This window comes from Hyperolius riggenbachi, chromosome 11 (assembly GCF_040937935.1).
Source record: "Hyperolius riggenbachi isolate aHypRig1 chromosome 11, aHypRig1.pri, whole genome shotgun sequence".
Classification (NCBI taxonomy): Eukaryota; Metazoa; Chordata; class Amphibia; order Anura; family Hyperoliidae; genus Hyperolius; species Hyperolius riggenbachi.
In genome coordinates, this window is record NC_090656.1 from 248,728,507 (window position 1) to 248,748,162 (window position 19,656).

Genomic DNA, 19,656 nt, shown 5'->3' on the forward strand with positions numbered 1-19,656 from the left:
TTGATAGGCGACTATTGGTCAGCAAAACCATCCCTCGTATCAATACAACAGTAGGGGCTCGATTCACTAAAGCGTGGTAACTCAGTTATCACGTGTAAAGGCTTTGCACGTGCAACGTATCATTATCACGTGCTAAGTATCATTATCATGTGCTAAGTATCATTATCACTTGCTAAGTATCATTATCACGTGCTAAGTATCATTATCATGTGCTAAGTATCATTAACACATGCTAAGTATCATTATCACGTGCTAAGTATCATTATCATGTGCTAAGTATCATTAACACATGCTAAGTATCATTATCATGTGCTTAGTATCATTATCACGTGCTAAGTATCATTATCACATGCTAAGTACCATTATCATGTGCTAAGTATCATTATCACGCGCTAAGTATCATTATCACGTGAAGTCACTGCAGATCACGCGAAGGGAATGTGGATCATGAATTATTATTGTATACAGTACATAAAGCGACGCGTGTTAAACTTTGCGTGCGCCGTGTTACATTAACGCACATGTTAATGTAAGCACCATTGCTGATTTCATGACCAAATTCTATCTTCTGATTGTGCGAAGTGCCGTAGTTTTCAATGGCATTCTGCACAATAATACTTAGCACGTGATAATGATACTTAGCACGTGATAATGATACTTAGCACCTGATAATGATACTTAGCACGTGATAATGATACTTAGCACATGTTATCACGTGCAAAGCAGCTTATCACTGTTGTGCTAAGTGTTAGCACACTTTAGTGAATCAAGCCCTAGGTATGCAAAAAACCTGGTACACACCTTCAACTTTGATTGGCCAATCACTGACCAATTTTACCACCTCCATGCAGTACGAGGGTTTACCCACACAATCTGCTTGTAGTATTCAATATCTGTTGGCTCTTATACTTCATGGAGGTGGTAATGTTGGCCAATCAAAATTGAAGGTGTGTACAAGGCTATAGGGTGCATACACACATCCAATTTTGATTGGCCAATTATACCACCTCCATGTAGTATGAGAGCTCACCTACTCAAACTGTTCACAGTATTAAAAATATGTTGGCTCTTCTACTACTTCAAGGTAGTAAAATTGGCCAACGATTGGCCAATCAAAATTGTATGTGTTTATGCACCCTCAGCTGGTGGGATGGGCTGTTCCACAATGGAATGAAAAAGTTGTCCTTTGTAAATTGTTCCAGCCTACTGTCTATCTCATTCTCGGGAACCACCAATCCTGTGGAAACACTGCTTTCACCAAACGTCATTTCCAGCTATTCATTATTTTCATTGTGCTCAGTGTCTAATGCTCAGGCTTGTGACAGGTTCCCTTTAACAGAGATGCATTTAAAGGACCACTCCATCAAAAAGAAATAGGCAGTTAAAATCTGACAGAACCGGCAGGTTTTGGGCCAGTCCATCTCCTCATGGGGGATTCTCAGGGTTTTCTTTGTTTTCAACAGCATTTCCTGAACAGCAGATGCAAAGTCTAACTGACAAAATAGTGTACAAATGAGAAGGGAGGCTGGCCGGTATCTTACTATTTTGGCAGTTAAACTGCTGTTCAGGAAATGCTGTTGGAAACATGAAAACCCTGAGAATCCTCCATGAAGAGATGGACTGGCCCAAAACCTGTCCGTTCTGTCAGATTTTAACTGCCTACTTTTTTCTTGTTAGTGGTCCTTTGATGTAGCTGTTCAATGATATAACTGTTTTGTGTTGATCGCCAAATTAGCATTGTCAAAGAATATGTCATTTCTCGATCTTGGGTATAAACTGTGAGGGTGCGTTTCCACTAGTGCGGTGGGAAATCGCCGCGGATTCTCCGTGGACGAATTTGCATGCAGGAGCGAAATCGCATGCGGTTGTATGCGAATTTTACAGCGAATTCGCATACGATTTCGCATGGATGACGCTGTGTGCGAATTTAACCATGTCAGTGCCTGTGTGCTTTTTCATTGATTCCATGCGAAATCGTATGCGAATTCGCATGAAAATTCGCATGAAAAAACACCATGCGAATTCCCTATTAAATACATTGTATGTGAATCGCATGCGTGTGTGCGGTGTCCGAATTCAGATGGCTCTGCTGAGCAGATTTTTCCTGCACAAGAAAACGCTCCGTTTTCCTGACAAGTGGACACAGGCTCATTCACTTTTATTGGTTATGCGGGGAACGCATGCGAATTCGCGTTAGTGGAAACGCACCCTGAAACTTTTCATATATTTTACATACTTTTAAAACTGGAGACGTTCTCACAACAAAACACTGTATAGAATTTTTGCAAGAAATAATTGTTATGAAAATGTGGGTTTTTTATTTTTATCTTGTTACCCACTATGATCACATGATCACATTCAAGGGGAAAAAAATCTTCACAAAAATACTAAATATTTTCACCAAACTTCTCATCTTTGTGCAAAAGAAAAAAAAATCGGCAAAGCAAAGATGCTCATATTTGGTTGTTACTATTTGATAAAGCCATTTCAGATCAGTGGCGTAGCAATAAGGGATGCAGAGGTTGTCCCCGCATCGGGGCGGTCCAATTTAAAGGGGAACTACAGCGAAAAACTGTAAAATGTAAACTATGTGCAAACAGATACAAATAAGAAGTACATTTTTCCAGAGTAAAACGAGTCATAAATTACTTCTCTATGTTGCTGTCACTTACAGTAGGTAGTACATATCTGACAGAAGTGACAGGTTTTGGACTAGTCCATCTCTTCATAGGGGATTCTCAGCAAGGCTTTTATTCTTTATAAAGATATTCCCGAAAAAAAGATTTAAACAATGATGCTGGCCAGCTTCCCTGCTCGCTACACAGTTTTCTGGCAGTTGGACAGAGCAACTGCCATTCACTAAGTGCTTTTGAAAATAAATATATCCCTGAAAATCTCCTATAAAGAGATGGACTAGTCCAAAACCTGTCACTTCTGTTAGATTTCTACTACCTCCTGTAAGTGACAGCAACATAGGAGAAAAGTCATTTATGGCTCATTTTACTCTGGAAAAAATGTACTTCTTGTTAGCACATATTTTAAATTTTACTGTTTTTCGCTGTAGTGCTCCTTTAATTATGAAGATTTTTTTTTTTTTAGCTTCATACTCCTCATTGGTCAATGAGATACTTATAGCTTTTTTTTTTTTTTTTTTTTTTGTGTGTGTATGGAGCAATAATGAATAGAGATTTAAATGTAACTGCCGAGACACATACATTAAAAAAAAAAAACACAATAAAACCATGATAAACTTTGCATAAAGTGATATTTATCAATATTGACCAGGCCTAGTGGTGAATGTTAAAATCAGAGTTTTTTATTTTTGCTTGGTGCAGAGGATACAATTACCCATCAGATTGAGCAGTGGAATCGATAATTTCCGACATGTCTGATCTGCTTCGATTTATAAAGAGTTTGATTTTCAGATCACTACTGCACAAAATCGATCTCGTTATCGATCAGTAGCAGATCAGACGTGCCGAAAATGATCAATCCCAACAACAAGAAATCTAAAGGTGTGTGTACCTAGCATTAGACAGAAGATCTCGTGATTACGTCAGAATCTAAAGCCTGATACACACACATCCAATTTTCATTGGCCAATCACTGACCAATTTTACCACCTCCTTGTAGTATGAGTGTTTATCAACACAACCTTCTCATAGTATTCAAAGCCATAGTGCACTCATACCTCAGGGAGGGGAAAAAAGTGGTCAGTAATTGGTCAATCTAAATTGCACGTGTGTATGCATGCTGAGCAGGATACGATGAAGTACTGTTGATTGTCTGGAATGCCATCCCTGTGTATTCTGTATAGAGGGGGCACGCCAGCAGTTTCTGGACGCCACCATAATATTCAGTTTTCCTATTCCTCAGAGGGGGACCACGTACATGACGGCCATCCACGTGACAACCCAATCGGCCACGGCTCCGATCACGTGATCCATCCAGCTGTGGAAGCCTCCGGCAGCCCTCCAATCAAGCACAAGAGAAAGTCGGCTGTGCCAGGTGAGGTGGAGCATGTCTGATTGTCTATAGTAGCAGTAGCATATGAGCAGTTACTGTATATTAGCAGTAGCAGTTATATTAGCAGTAGCAGTTATATTAGCAGTTATATTAGCAGTAGCCATAGCATTAGCAGTTATATTAGCAGTAGCAGTAGCAGTTATATTAGCTGTAGCAGTTATATTAGCAGTAGCCATAGCATTAGCAGTTATATTAGCAGTAGCAGTTATATTAGCAGTAGCAGTAGCATTAACAGTTATATTAGCAGTAGCAGTAGCAAAACCATTTATTTTCACTGCCGAGAGCAAGAGAAGCTTATCATCATTGCTGGCTGAAGCTCTCTGAGGCATGTGCCTTAACTCCACCCCCTCCTGTTCTGCTGAAGTGACTCAGCTGTTTCCAGAGAGATGTGTCTATTCAGCAGAGGGAGGAGGAGCAGATTGAAGACACATTCCTCAGAGAGCTTCAACCGGCAATGATTACATTTGCCGATGACCTGAGATAAGCAAACATGTACTGCACTCTGCAGTGACACTAAACAATTTTAAACTTAAAGGAATTGTCAGTTGTTTTGTACAGCCTCCCCCGAGACCCCCCCCCCCCCCGATCTACGCATGCGCAGAACACCGCGGATAACATGGCCGTGATTGACAGCGGCGCTTGCACAGGCGCAGTACGAAGCCCCTCAGTACCGGCGGGGACACCAAGCTGCGGATAGCGAGCTGAGCTGCGTCGTGGGACATGTCGCCGGGAAGGAGCTGGAGGAAGCCACGGGTAAGTAGATTGGGGGGGGGGGGGGGGGCGGCTTAAAACGGCTAATATTTGCTTTCAGCACAAATGTGGGAAATCGGCACCCTGGTGTTATAAGAACTATTAAAAACAGGTAAAATTAAGAAAATGAGGTGACTTGCCTCAAGGAAAAATCTTTGTGTAAAGAAAATATTTTAATAAGCACAAGCAATGCGTTTTGCTGGTCCGAGCCCGCTGCATCAGGCCAATTACAGTGCTTAAAACAATAGCAATCCTCACTGTATTTACTGATTTAGGCACTGGTATTGGCCTGATGAAGCTGCCTCAGACCCGCGAAACGCGTTGCTTGTGCTTATTAAAATGTTTTCTTTACACAAAGATTTTTCATTGAGGTAAGTGACCTAACTGTCTTCGTTTTACCTGTTTTTAATAGTTTTTGTAACACCAGGGCGCCTCTTTCCCACATTTGTGCTTATATACCCCCCAACAGAGTCTGTTGGAGGGGTCTAGACAGACCACATGAGGTTTCCACCACGGTGGACATCTGCCAGTTTTACCCAGGAGAGCGATACTCCCAGGTCTATTTGGGCCACCCCGAGTGGAGTCGGGTTCATTGTCTCCACCTGCTTCCTGCGGTCGTTTGTCCCCCTGCAAGCCGCCTTTGTGAGTAGAGCATCTATTTCACCTTACAACCATTTCTGCTTACTAAACATACTGCGCTAGTGGGCTCCCGTTTTTTGTTTCCTGTCATTTCTTCTAGGGTGTCAAGACACCCCCATCTCTTCATGTATACTCTAAAGCAGAGCTCCCCAACCCTGTCCTCAAGGCCCACTAACAGGACATGTTTTGCAGGAAACCACAAACATGTACAGGTGGAGTAATTAGTGTCTCAGCAGAGCTGATTAGCTACCCCTGTGGATTTCCACAAAACATGCAGTGTTGGTGGGCCTCGAGGACAGGGTTGGGGAACACTTCTCTAAAGCCAGAGTCCAGTACCTGGCTGAGCTTTCTTACCAAAGCATACTTCTGTTAAAGGTTAAAGGGATATTCTCATTGTGTGACTATTGACATCACTTTACATCTTCTTCTCCATAGAATGGCTCATTGTGTGTGTTTCCCTGGTGTGTCTGGGCCTCATCTTTGCCGTGTGCATCGCCCTCAATGCCCGCAGAGTGTAAGTAACACCCGCACTCCTTTTACTGATGTGACTGGAGGGGGGGGGGGGGGGGCTGCTATATAATGTAAGTACATACTACTAATAATAATAATATGGTAGGACATTAGACTATGACTATGGTAGGATTAGATTGTGAGCTCCTCTGAGGACAGTCAGTGACATGACTATGTACCCTGTAATGTGCTGCAGGAGATGTCAGTGCTATATAAATACATAATAATAATATGGGAGGACATTACACTATGACTATGGTAGGATTACAGTGTGAGCTCCTCTGAGGACAGTCAGTGACATGACTATGTACTCTGTAATGTGCTGCAGAAGATGTCAGTGCTATATAAATACATAATAATATGGTAGGACATTAGACTATAACTATGGTAGGATTAGAGTGTGAGCTCCTCTGAGGACAGTCAGTGACATGACTATGTGCTCTGTAATGTGCTGCAGAAGATGTCAGTGCTATATAAATACATAATAATATGGTAGGACATTAGACTATAACTATGGTAGGATTAGAGTGTGAGCTCCTCTGAGGACAGTCAGTGACATGACTATGTGCTCTGTAATGTGCTGCAGAAGATGTCAGTGCTATATAAATACATAATAATATGGTAGGACATTAGACTATAACTATGGTAGGATTAGAGTGTGAGCTCATCTGAGGACAGTCAGTGACATGACTATGTACTCTGTAATGAGCTGCAGAAGATGTCAGTGCTATATAAATACATAATAATAATATGGTAGGACATTAGATTATGACTATGGTAGGATTAGATTGTGAGCTCCTCTGAGGACAGTCAGTGACATGACTATGTACTCTGTAATGTGCTGCAGAAGATGTCAGTGCTATATAAATACATAATAATAATATGGTAGGACATTAGACTATGACTATGGTAGGATTAGAGTGTGAGCTCCTCTGAGGACAGTCAGTGACATGACTATGTACTCTGTAATGTGCTGCAGGAGATGTCAGTGCTATATAAATAAGATATAACAGAGCTTCTTAGATAAAAATAACATATATATACGGAATGAGAAGGGGGGGGGGGGGGGGGGTTGTATAACTGAGTGTGAGGGGCTCTTTGTTTGGCAGATTGGTTGAGCAGATCAGAAATGGTGAGAATTCTCAGCCACACCAAGAACTATTAACTGCAAATCCTCCCAGGGGAGGGTGTCTATAATGGATGACGGAAGCATAATTGCTTATAACATTACATTACAAAAGTTAAAGCAATGGCAGAACGGGCAGTCTGGGGGTTGCATGCATCGCAGTGTAATTGCACTTTTAGACAGTATATGAAATGACCAGAGACTGTATATCGCGTTCTTTTGAAAAATGTGGACCAGACGATAGCAGATTCCAGATGTCCTAAATGAAGCGCAGCTAAAGTTCCACATATGGTATCAATATTTACTAACGCCATGGATACTGGTAAATGGACAAAACAGACTCGGACTTCAGACGGCAGTCCGATCCCCCCGTATCTGGTATGTGTATAATGCGCATTTCATCCTCGCTGATTGAAAACAGTCGCTTTAGCTTCCATCTGAGGGCTTTTCCTGAGAGGGATCTGCTGGGTTCCTCCGAGACTGTAAACCGATTTCACGGACGTCGCCGCTTCGGCCTTTGAATTGTTGGAGATTGGGAAACGCCTCCTGACTGCGATCCACCTCTACCACACGGTTCCTCTGACGCCTTTTGTGTGTCCCATCACCATTCAGGACATGTCCATGAAGCTCGCAGAAGGTAGATGTGTGATGCAAGTCCATCATGGTGAAGAATCACAAACAGCCCATTGTGTAGAATTATACAGATGACCTGTGTTTGGCCGGCACTGTGCAGTGTTTCTAAAACTATTCACAGGAATGGCAGCTCTTACAGAAGCTTACAGTCTAATGATCGGGCGAGAGACGTAGGAATGCGTGAGATCCACAGCGAATTTGGACAAGCGCCATTGAACCTGAGAGGTCAAAGGAACACAAGTCACTAAGTCAGTACTGGTAAGGCCTTTGATGTGAGATTTGAGCCTTTTGACCAGGGTTTCGAATCCCAGCTCAAGCCAGTACGTAAAACAGTAAGATCCTGGTCACCAGCAGAACGCACATAAAGTCACTTCAGCTCTGGCGCTTTGAGTCCACCAGGAGAAAAGCACAAAATATATGTTCTTTGTCTTGTCTTATTACAGCTCCTCTAGCCTCTACCTCAAATGTTATCCTTTTGCTCCCTCAGTTCTTCTCCCATTCTTCAACAGTAAAACAACATGAGTTAAAAAGAAAACATTAAAAAATAAACATACTGTAAATTTTCCGATTGTGATCATGTTACCCAAGCTCTTGCTTGTAGTCCCGTACCCTCCTCAAGTGAAGGAGTGATGTGTTCTGGGAGGAGGTAGCGTGGCTGAGACCAGACAGTAGTTAGGATGGCCAAATGGGCAGTAGTTGGCAATACTGAATCAGGCAGCAGGATGGACAGATGAGGAGGAGTCAGCAGTGTTAGATCAGGCAGCAGGATGGTCAGATGAGGAGGAGCTGGCAGCAATGGATCAGGCAGCAGGATTATCAGATGAGGAGGAGTCAGCAGTGTTGGATCAGGTAGCAGGATAGGTCAGATGAGGAGGAACTGGCAGCACTGGATCAGGCAGCAGAGTGATCAGATGAGGAGGAGTCAGCAGTGTTTGATCAGGCAGCTGGATGGTCAGATGAGGAGGAGTCAGCAGTGTTGGGTCAGGCAGCAGGATAGTCAGATGAGGAGGAGTTGGCAGTGTTGGATCAGGCAGCAGAGTGATCAGATGAGGAGGAGTCAGCAGTGTTAGATCAGGCAGCAGGATGGTCAGATGAGGAGGAGCTGGCAGCAATGGATCAGGCAGCAGGATTATCAGATGAGGAGGAGTCAGCAGTGTTGGATCAGGTAGCAGGATAGGTCAGATGAGGAGGAACTGGCAGCACTGGATCAGGCAGCAGAGTGATCAGATGAGGAGGAGTCAGCAGTGTTTGATCAGGCAGCTGGATGGTCAGATGAGGAGGAGTCAGCAGTGTTGGGTCAGGCAGCAGGATAGTCAGATGAGGAGGAGTTGGCAGTGTTGGATCAGGCAGCAGAGTGATCAGATGAGGAGGAGTCGGCAGCACTGGATCAGGAAGCAGGATGGTCAGATGAGGAGGAGTCAGCAGTGTTGGGTCAGGCAACAGGATGGTCAGATGAGGAGGAGTTGGCAGTGTTGGATCAGGCAGCAGAGTGATCAGATGAGGAGGAGTCGGCAGCACTGGATCAGGCAGCAGGATGGTCAGATGAGGAGGAGTCAGCAGTGTTGGGTCAGGCAGCAAGATGATACGATGAGGAGGAGTCAGCAGTGTTGGATCAGGTAGCAGGATAGGTCAGATGAGGAGGAACTGGCAGCACTGGATCAGGAAGCAGGATGGTCAGATGAGGAGGAGTCAGCAGTGTTAGATCAGGCAGCAGGATAGGTCAGATGAGGAGGGACTGGCAGCACTGGATCAGGCAGCTGGATGGTCAGATGAGGAGGAGTCAGCAGTGTTGGGTCAGGCAGCAGGATGGTCAGATGAGGAGGAGTTGGCAGTGTTGGATCAGGCAGCAGAGTGATCAGATGAGGAGGAGTCCGCAGCACTGGATCAGGAAGCAGGATGGTCAGATGAGGAGGAGTCAGCAGTGTTGGGTCAGGCAACAGGATGGTCAGATGAGGAGGAGTTGGCAGTGTTGGATCAGGCAGCAGAGTGATCAGATGAGGAGGAGTCGGCAGCACTGGATCAGGCAGCAGGATTGTCAGATGAATATGTGGAATATGGTCTGTATGAGTGGATAGCAGTAGCAGAAAGTCACTCTAAATGTTAAGTCAGGCTGGTAAGAGGTTGGCAGCAGTAGATCAGAAGAGTAGGGTCAAGCAAAGTCAAAGAACCCGAGGTCAAACACTGGCAATCTAGAAACCGCAAGTCAAGTCTAGGTCAGAATAGCCAATCACTCAACACTGGACAATGGAGACCTCCAAACCTGCACAGGCTATTTGACATGACATCAAGTGAGATGCAGACTTTGTGTGCGCATGCATGCTAGTTCATGACACACATACCTGTGGATGCCCGCATCTACACTCATGCTTAGATATGGCTCCACTCATGGAACCACAACCACGGGAGTCCAACCTTCTCCTCCCACTCTCATACACCGGGAATATTTCACATAGCAGCCAGCTTGGATGTGAAATCCGTTGAACTCAAATCAAGTCATATTCTTGCATGAAGAATGTTTTGGAAAACATTTTTGATTAACACTTTCTGAAGAATAAAAGCTGCATCTAATTTAGGATCCCGTCCTGAGAATATTCTCTGTAGGTCGTGTTTATTAGGAGGCATCTTAGGATAGGCATCTTTGGTATGCTTTAACATGTAAAAGCAGCGGGAGTTCGGCCGAACACATGTGTCTTATTACCACGGGAGCCAGCAGGCTGTAGAAATATTTAGGTGAAATGAAATGGAAGGCAGCAACCATTCCAGCTGTGTTGAGTTATAGACTTCTGCACTGTAATGTTCTCTGGTCAGAGAAAGACGACTGCAGAAAAATCCTAATTAGGCAAACGAATTTGGATTTCACAGTCACCATGATCATGATAGGATAGAAGGATCGCCATGGGAATTGCTTAGTGGCATGAGCTGAAAAATGCACTTATAAAATGCAGACTTACTAGAGCGGGGCCTATTGAAGTCTTCTAACCTCACGAATTGGCTAACAATACAAGTACTAGATCACCGTTGCCCCGAGTTTACCATTCCTGGTCAGATGTTTTGAGGAACACTTGCTTAGGCTAGCACTAGATCACCGTTGTCCTGACTTCACCATTTATGGTCAGGTCAGATGTTTTGAGGAACACTCTCCTCGGCTCTCACCTTTAGAGATGGTCAATGAGATTGGGTCCAGCTTGAATCTGAGCCAATCAAAACTGACAGGAAGTGCATTTTACTGGCCACAATCCCAGCTGCATCCAGTTGGCATGCATCTCACTGACCCTCCATCTCTACTCTCCTCAATCATAAATAAATCAGCTCTTACCCACACAGAGACTAATTCTGGGAGCCCATAGGGTCCCGGGATGTAAAACGGGAGTCCAGCACTGAATACTTTATCAAGAAAGCCAAGGAGAGGATGTACCGCATGTGGCAGCTCAAGATGTTCAGCCAACCACGACGCCATGGCTGGGTTCACACTAGTGTCAATGCCGGTGTGGTGCAATTTTTTGCAACTTTATCAGATTTTGCAACCGGTTGCACTTATTTATAGGTATAGCTATCAGAAAGTGCAACCTAACCATTGACTTCAACCTATCTCTATCAGAAAATGCAACCCAACCAAACCCTATTCTCACATAGAACCCCCCTCCCCTCTTGCTCAACTAATAACCCCCCCTGGAGGGAACAATCCCCCCTCTTGCTTAACTAATAACCCCCCCCCCCCCCCCTCCCGAGGGAACAATCCCCCCTCTTGCTCAACTAATTGCCCCCCTGGAGGGAACAATCCCTCTTGTAGCTCAATGGGATCTGTGGTTGCAAAAAATTACAGGCGTGTTACCAGAGAGGAGCCACGCCTACACAGTCATACACTGTCCTCTATGGCAAGATGCAAAAAATGATGGGTTGCAAAATTTTTCATTACACCGGCATCTCCCTATTAATCCCGTCACGGGTGAACATAATACAATGAATTACTGTGATGGTGCCAACATCAACATTCGTGATTGGCGCTAAATTAGTGTCGGGTCTGGCAGACGCTTTCAGACAATTCTTGAGCTTCGGTGCTGTGATAGACTCGCATCAGAAAGTGACCTCAAAAAGGGACTGTAGTCAAAATAACATTACTAATAAGCTTGCTCATTTTTCCTCTTTTGGACCATATTCATGAATAAATTATTGAGTCAGGGTTTGCCTTTTTCAAAATCTTTCCTCTCCCTGATGATTTGTTTTCGAAGAATTTATCACTGATGGTGACATTTTTAGGCATGTCAGGTGCAGCTCTGCAGAATGTTTGTTTACTGCATTCTAAAGCAAGTATAAAGGATCTCTAGTCTTCCAAAAATGCTCTGGGAGGGAGAATTCTGCATAATAAAAAGCCTAGGCTAAGCCTCAAGTGGGAGGGTGGGGCTAAATATCAGTATGCAACAATATATAGCTATAGGAAGTGTTTTTGGATATTTAACATAAAAGTGGGAATCCTGAACAATTTACTGCATTCTACTAACTTCTATCAAATATCGTAACGTTTCCTCTTGAAGGTAAACTGAAAATGGTCTAGAAAGCGCTCTTAGGCCCGGAACCCACTAGCAGTGCTTTTCTGAGCGCTTTGTGATGTAAAAAGCTCTTTGTATAGCGATTTACAGAGCGCTTTTATGAATAAATACATTGTATTTATTCATTTCCTCGTCAAACAGAAAAAAACGAATCGCTCAGCAAAAGCGCTTAGATAAGCACTTAGAAAAGCGCTGGAAAAAGCGCAAGATGCAGGGAAAGGCGCTTTAGAAACTTTCAAAAAATCACTCAGCGCTTGCAATAGCGATTTATGATGTGAACAAAGCCAGGCCCTGTTCACACTGGGGATCGCAAAATCGCTTTTTTTTTTTGCGTTTTTGGCTTATTTTTTGCAGATGTGTTTTTCAATCGTTTTGCGTGCGTTTTACAATTGTGTTTTATGCAAATAACTAGGAAGACAACAGGAAGTGTAAATACAACACATTAATTAACAATAATTTTTTTTAGAAAAGACCTGCTGTAATGATCTGCTCTGCTGTCTGCACAGGCAGACAGCTTTTTGACCATTTTTTAGGTCTGAGTGCTGCAGGTCCCTGGAAAGGAGACCTGTCTTCACTCTGGAAGTTTCAGAGCTGCTGTTCTGGTGAGGAATTTGCATCCACTTGTCATGCAAATTGCTTAGCTGCTTCCTTTGATGGCTTGCAGTATAAATACCATTTCCTCCCTGAATTCCCTGCTGGTCATAAAGGTTTGATCCTGCTAGACTTACCTTGAGTCTCATCCCATTGCAAATTTTTTACTAATATTATCTGTAATGCCTAGTTCTGTCTATCTGTTGCGATTGTTCTGTCGCCAGCGGCGGCCGACAGAAAATCGCTCTGTCTGTTTGGATCGCATTCGCCCTAGCGGTAGAGGCGGTGGTTCCTTCTGTATTCTGCCTTAGGAGTGTAGCCAGAGCAGCGGTTGCTACTGGCTACTCCTTCTGTCTGTTTTGTCTGGAACGAACGATTGCTGTCGTCTCGATGAGGTAACCGTTTAGCAAGCGTTCGCGTTCTCTTTTGTTTTCATGGTTCTTTGGTTAGTCAGGGTTGGTACGCTTTGTCGCTGTTGCGCTTATCGTGTGGCGACCGTGCCGTGCACGCGCTTTGTCGCTATTGCGCTTAACGTGTGGTGACCGCGTGCAGTTAGTCCTGTCTGCTCCTTTGCGTTGGATTACAGTTGTTATCAGTTCTGTCTTTATTCTTCCTTGGCTCTGTCTTACTCAGTCTGGTGTCGCTATTAGCAATCGCCATTCTTGCGATTGCGTTCCCATTGGTCTTCGCTGTTGTGGGTTCACCGTCGCTGGGTGGCGACTAGATTGGTGGACACACATACATTCTGTCTCTGTGCTCACTCTCTCTCTAAGGGCTATCTTGCCCTGCATTGCTTCACCTCGTACAATTTCTATCTGCCATCTGTGGCAGTGCAGAGGGTTTATTCCTCTGCACTCCACAGCTCCATCTGCCGGTGGGAATTCCCCTCTACAGGTGCATTGCACCAAAGCTGGGTTCTGTTGTTTTAAACGCTTGTGGAGGATTTCCGAACATCTTGTGCGCTGACCACGGAAATAATTCCCCATTCGTTACACCTGCATATTAAAGCGCATCAAAAACGCATACCATTGCATTTCCACTGACTTTCATTATGAGCGTTTTTGAATAGCATGCAACAAAACCAATGTTTTTCAAATATGCGTTTCTGCTAAGTGTGCACCTAGCCTCAGGTAAATTGTCTGCAGCTTGGACTTGGACCAATAAAAATTTAGATAAAATGCATTTGATTTACCCCATTCCAAGCTTCAGCCAACTTGCATGCAAGTCAGATTTGCAGGTCATTGACCTTAATGAGTACCTTAGGAGAACTCCTTGGTCTTCAGTCCTTAGTCTTCATCGGTGTAAGGTATGGATTGATATGGGGCTATGGGTGGAGCTTGTGAGTGAGAGGTGTTATGGGGTAACCAGTGAAATTCTGGCGAGTCAGAACTTAGAGGCATAGCTAGGGTTTTCAGTGCCCCCGTCCAAAAAAAAATGGGGTTGACCACATATCAGAATGTGGTCGTACTCATGGGGAGAGTCAAATGTACAAATGCTGTTTAGCCAGATATGCCCCCTTTCCCCATAGATAGCCATATGTGTGCCCCCCTTCCCCCCCCCCCCCCCCCGTTTAGATAGCCAAATGTTCCCCCTTTCCCAGTTCAGATAGCTAGATGTGCCCCCCTTTATATTGCCAGATGTGCCTCCCAATTAGATGGCAAGATGTGTCCCCCTATATATCGCCAGATATGCCAGATGTGCCCCCTCCCAATTAGATGGCAAGATGTGTCCCCCTTTAGATAGCCACATGTGCCCCCGATTTTTCTGCTGCTTTTAACACTTCTGCAGAGGGAGGTAGAGAAGCAGGAGCACTTCGGGTAACAGCCAGTAAACCACCTCCCACACACATGGGGGTCCAAAGGCAGTGCTGTGCCTGGGGACATGTGTCCCCCCCGTCCCTCCCATAGTTACGCCTCTGTCAGAACCAGCTATAGGATCTCTTGTGGTAGGCAGCTCTGTCGTGAAATCTTTTTGTCACAGATCATGGTGTTCTCCAACTCTGAATATCCAATTTTCTCCCCCACAGATGTGGCCAGAAGAAGAAGCTTGTGATCAACGGGAACAAAGGTTCTCCAGAAGATGGTGTCATCATGGAACAGAACGGAGACACAGTGAAATCTCAGGAGATGGTGCAGTTAGTCTCTAAAGATCAGACGAGTGAACATGGGGAACTCGCTGACTACCCGAGCCAAGAGGACGTGCGCAATGCCAGGAATGTGGACATGAAAATCGGAGTCTAAACACCCGTACTCCCCTTGATAAAGAAAGCAAGGGGATCTGTGTTGGAAGCCAATATAAACTGGGACTGATTATTTTCCTTAAAGTATCAAGAGCCACTGACTCTATCATAGGATTCCATGTTGCTTTTTTTGCTACTTTACAAATCAAGCCAAATTGAGTGTTGGCTTCCCAGTGTCTGTATGAAGACCAACAACTATTGATGCACATATGAAGGTAAAATTATGGTGGTGTGATAAGAATAGAGGTTGGGTGAGCAGAGGAAAAGGCAGAGATGTGCAAACTTATAAAAAAAGACTCTTTAAAATTATGAAAGGTTCAGTGAGAAGATCCACAGTCAACCTCGGTAATCCCGACAATATAATGCAAGTTCCTGAAGTGTGAGGATGTTAGGATGTTTCAAATAAAGTTATGTTTGAAGGTACTTTATATTTATAAATCTGTTTAATCTTATTCAGAAAATGTTCTTAGCTAGGTTATGGTTTGGGTTTTAGGTGCGGTGTATGTGCCTACCAATTTCTTCTTCATGCCTGCTTATGCCACGTTGAGATTTAAGAATATAGACAATTATCTATCTTGTATAATTGTTAAAGCTTCCCACCAAATAAACCTAAGATATTCTGTTACAAATGGAAGCTCAACGTGTACACGTGGCATATATATATATATGTTTGCCAAAAGATGGCTAATAACGTTAGATATTATGATGAGTATCCAAAATTCATGTTAAGTTGAAGTTTTAGGAATGGTTATGTTAGTTACTGTAAACTTGATGTGTACAATATGAGACACTGAAGATGGACAATGATGCTGACTACCCTTAGTGTATGCTAATGACTGGGACAGCCTCCAGGTGTGAAAGTCCAAAGAAGACAAGCGTGCTTGAGGGAGGTCAAATTTATGGAACTCCAGGGATGGACAATTATGTTAGGCTGCTTTGACGTGCACTGAAAACTCAAAGAGAACAGTTAGATGGGTGGAGGTCCAGTCTGGTACATGATATTTAGGTCCAGAGGTGGACAGTAATGCTCAGTCAATCAAGTGACATAGATTTCATGCATGGCTGGTTCTCCAAGGAGGCTATAGAGGGTGAGATTGGTGTATGTAAGGTGCTGAAGGTGGACAGTCACATCAGTTACACTTCACACATATGGGGATCAAGAGGTGCCAAGTCAAGAACTAATAGTCTGAAGGTAGACAGGCATGATTGACTTGGAGTACAGCAGAAGGTGGGACAATCTCATGTCAGGTTGACTTGGCTGACATAGAAGTCCACGACTGGTCGGTCCTGTAAGGTAGAGGTGATGTGTATGGAATTACAAGTCTGAATGGGTAGCCGTACTGGGTTTATAAGTCCACAGTCCTACTTCTAAACTGTCATAATAAGTTAACTTGAAACATGCGGGAGCCGAGTCTACAAAGTCATGATGATAAAGCTTAAAACCTCTAGGAATCCATGTCTGGACAGTCAAATTAGGTAGACCAAAGTATGTATGACATATGGGGGTCGTGCTGTCAAGCTGTTAGCGTTGTCAAAAACAGAAATTGCCCCTTAGGACATTCTTCATCAGCTCCAAGCTGTCAAAGTGACAGTTCAGCGCTGTCTTCCTGATATTGTTCAGTAAACGATATTGTACTGTATCTGTTTATAACCATGATCCTGCTAACTCATGTAAGTAGGGCCTTGTAGCAGACATCACGTTCGGTTGTTGAACAGAGGCTCTCCTGCCTTCACTGTTTCCTCTTCTGATAATGTTGGGGAACCCCTTGATACATCATTGTTTACCCCGCTTCATGCGGTACAGAGGACAAGGAAGTAGTGACAGAAGGAACAAACATTCCATCAATGCCATCTATCTGCATTCCGCAAGGCGTTCCTCAAGCCTCAGTGAATGGACCAATGACTTCTGTGAGATGTTCTGCAGAACTGCAGTGATGGAACAAAAGACATAATCAGGGGGGGGTAATTAATATGTTCTTAGAGCTCTCTAGCATTGAGAACCTTGGTGGATAAAGGGCATCATTTCTGCAATTGTTTCTATTTTTTTCTACCCACAGAAGCAGATCAGGAATGGCGGCCGCTGTGGTTTCCTCAGGACCGCTTTTCATCCAAAAACCACTGTATGGTTGTTCACTGTAAACTAAGATATATATATTTACACAAAATATGACAGTAACTCAAGTTTGCACATCTCTGTAGAGAAGGGGACACAGAGGGATGGACATTTTTTTGAGTGGGGAGGGAAGGGGCGGGGTTATTTAAAATGGAGTAGGGTTAACCTCTTCCTCGCTGATATATTTTTGTTTTGGTCCTGTCACTGGGTAGCTTAGTCTCTGCAGTTCCAGGTGAAAGCCGTAAGCCTGTTTGAAGTGTACCTGTCACTCGCATAGTGTGGAAGCAGACATCTTGTTGGTTGGGTGAAGTTGGGCGTTAAGAACACTAAATGGAGAATGTAAAGGATGCAACAAGGCTGGATTAGAGCATTATTTTATTAACTTTTTAAGATACAAGCATGTCGCTTACCAGTATGTACAGCATGAGCTGTTACTCTGTGGTTACACTGATAGTAAACTAGCTGCAGTGTGTTCTGATCTCTGCTTAAAGAATGCCATTGACATGCATTCTAATTTAAACCCAACAAATCGCTGACAATGTTCACAGGTTCACTGAATCATGGATGCTGTCCTCTGTGTCCCAACGTTAGTAAGTCCCCTCAATATTTCAACGCCGTTTAGTCATACTTTTCCTGTTGTTTAAAGGACCACATCGCCAAAAAAATGTAAAATGTAAAATACATACAAATAAAATGCACTAAATATAAACTTTTTCCTATGTTGCTGTCACTAACAGTAGGTAGTAAAAAGCTCACAGATCTGACCGGTTTTGGACTAGTCCATCTCCTCATGGGGGATTCTCAGGATTACTTTTTTTTTTTTTACAATAGCACTCCCTGTAAAGGATCTATACAAGTATATTACCAGCTTCCCAACTCATTTGCACACTATTGTGATAGTTGGACTGAGCAACTGCAGTTCTGTAAGTGCTTTTGTAAATAAAGAGATAACTGAGAATCCCCCCGTGGGGAGATAGACTAGTCCAAAACCTGTCAGATCTGTCAGGAAATGGTCAATAGTTCATGTATTTTCACTCTGGGACGGACACTTCATACGCTGCCACTGAGCAAAAACAATTAAACGTTACATCTACTTTGTAAATGTTTAAATATAAAATAACAAGATGGGATATCTAAAAAAAAAAAAGTTATTTTTAGGAGTAGGAGGCTAATTACACTTGTTTATTTTCACTTTGGGTTCAGTTTAAACTTGGTCCAGCACAAGATGGATGCCACAGCGCTATGTGGGCGTGAGGTACACTTGCCTAGGAAAGCCATATTTTACACGTAAGGTTAGCGCCGAGCGGACTTAATGCCCGCATTTACATATCGCTGGTTTAGCCGCCGCGTGTCAGAGCGCATTAACATGAGACGTGATAAAGGCGGCGGAGCCTTTCCCGGAGACGTCTTAGCGTGAAGCGCTGCTCGTTCAGCCGGAACTCGAAGAAATTGCCGACTGCGAAAGGCGCGGATAAATGATTCAAAGCCCAGGATTATTTTACGGACGAGAATTTTATGCCATTGTCTGAAGGAACGAATGTAAATTTAACCCCATCCTTGCCTAGAAGGAGCCGCGGTGGACGAGTTGTTTGGGGTCCTCCTGTGGGGGGGTGGTTGGGTTAGGAATGAACACATCTATCTGTCGTGAGGAGATGAATGTTTGTACATATCGTTCGCCTGCTTGTTGTATATATAAAGCTTTGAAAAAACAAAACAGGAATTCTCCTTCTGTCTCGCTGAGTCTCGTGTTTATTGCGCTCTTCATGGCGGAACGCCAAGGCTTCACACATATCCTGAAGAACCTGACGTCCGGAGACGAGGCGTGAAGAATAGAGGATTGGAAACGGAGCTGACGGATTACCTCATTCTGTTTGTACCCCACTGAAACTTACACCGGTGGAAGTGAAAGGCTGGGATATTCTGATATAGAATACTGCTGTGACTGCATGAGGCTCCTACACAGACAAAGTGGACCTGAACTTTTACTCAGGGCTATTTCACACTACAGGCTAGTTTCGACGTTTTACAGCCAAGACCATAGTTTGCGTTTTCCAAGGTAATATAAAAGTCCATAGACTTTCATTTTACCTTTCACACCTAAAGCAGCTTTTTTTGGGCGTTGCTGTTTGAAGCTCCCCGGAGCTTTTTCAAAGCTGTTTACAGCCGACGTCGGCTTTTCGTGTTTCAATGATAGTCAATGGAAAAGGCCAACTACAGCTTTTTCGAAGCGTTTTACAGCTGACTTGTTGACTTCTTTTTAAAGAAAAACAAAAGGACGTTTTTTTTTTCATATGAGCTGTAAAACGCTATGAAAAAGCTTTGGAAACGCTATATGGAAAGGCTAGAAAAACGCTGACAGCAAAAGGCAGCCTTTTAGCCTTTTCTACCGCAGTCTCTAGTGTGAAAGAACCCTCAGGACAGAAGGAAAACAGAGAGAAATGAACCCTGTATGTACTTAGAGAGTTTAGCCCAGGAGTCCCCA

General features: G+C 43.7%; 1 protein-coding gene across 3 annotated transcripts in view; it reads left to right on the plus strand.

Annotated features, from left to right (window-relative positions):
- The window catches only part of CD44 (CD44 molecule (IN blood group)), a 91,169-nt gene extending 72,281 nt beyond the window's left edge, over window positions 1-18,888 (plus strand). For all 3 annotated transcript variants that reach the window (XM_068260811.1, XM_068260813.1, XM_068260812.1), the window contains 3 exons: window positions 3,877-4,008; window positions 5,851-5,929; window positions 14,849-18,888. In XM_068260811.1, the coding sequence (XP_068116912.1) occupies window positions 3,877-4,008; window positions 5,851-5,929; window positions 14,849-15,062 (425 nt within the window). In that variant the 3' untranslated portion in view covers window positions 15,063-18,888. The remainder of the gene's footprint in view (window positions 1-3,876; window positions 4,009-5,850; window positions 5,930-14,848) is intronic.
- Window positions 18,889-19,656: the final 768 nt, after the last annotated feature.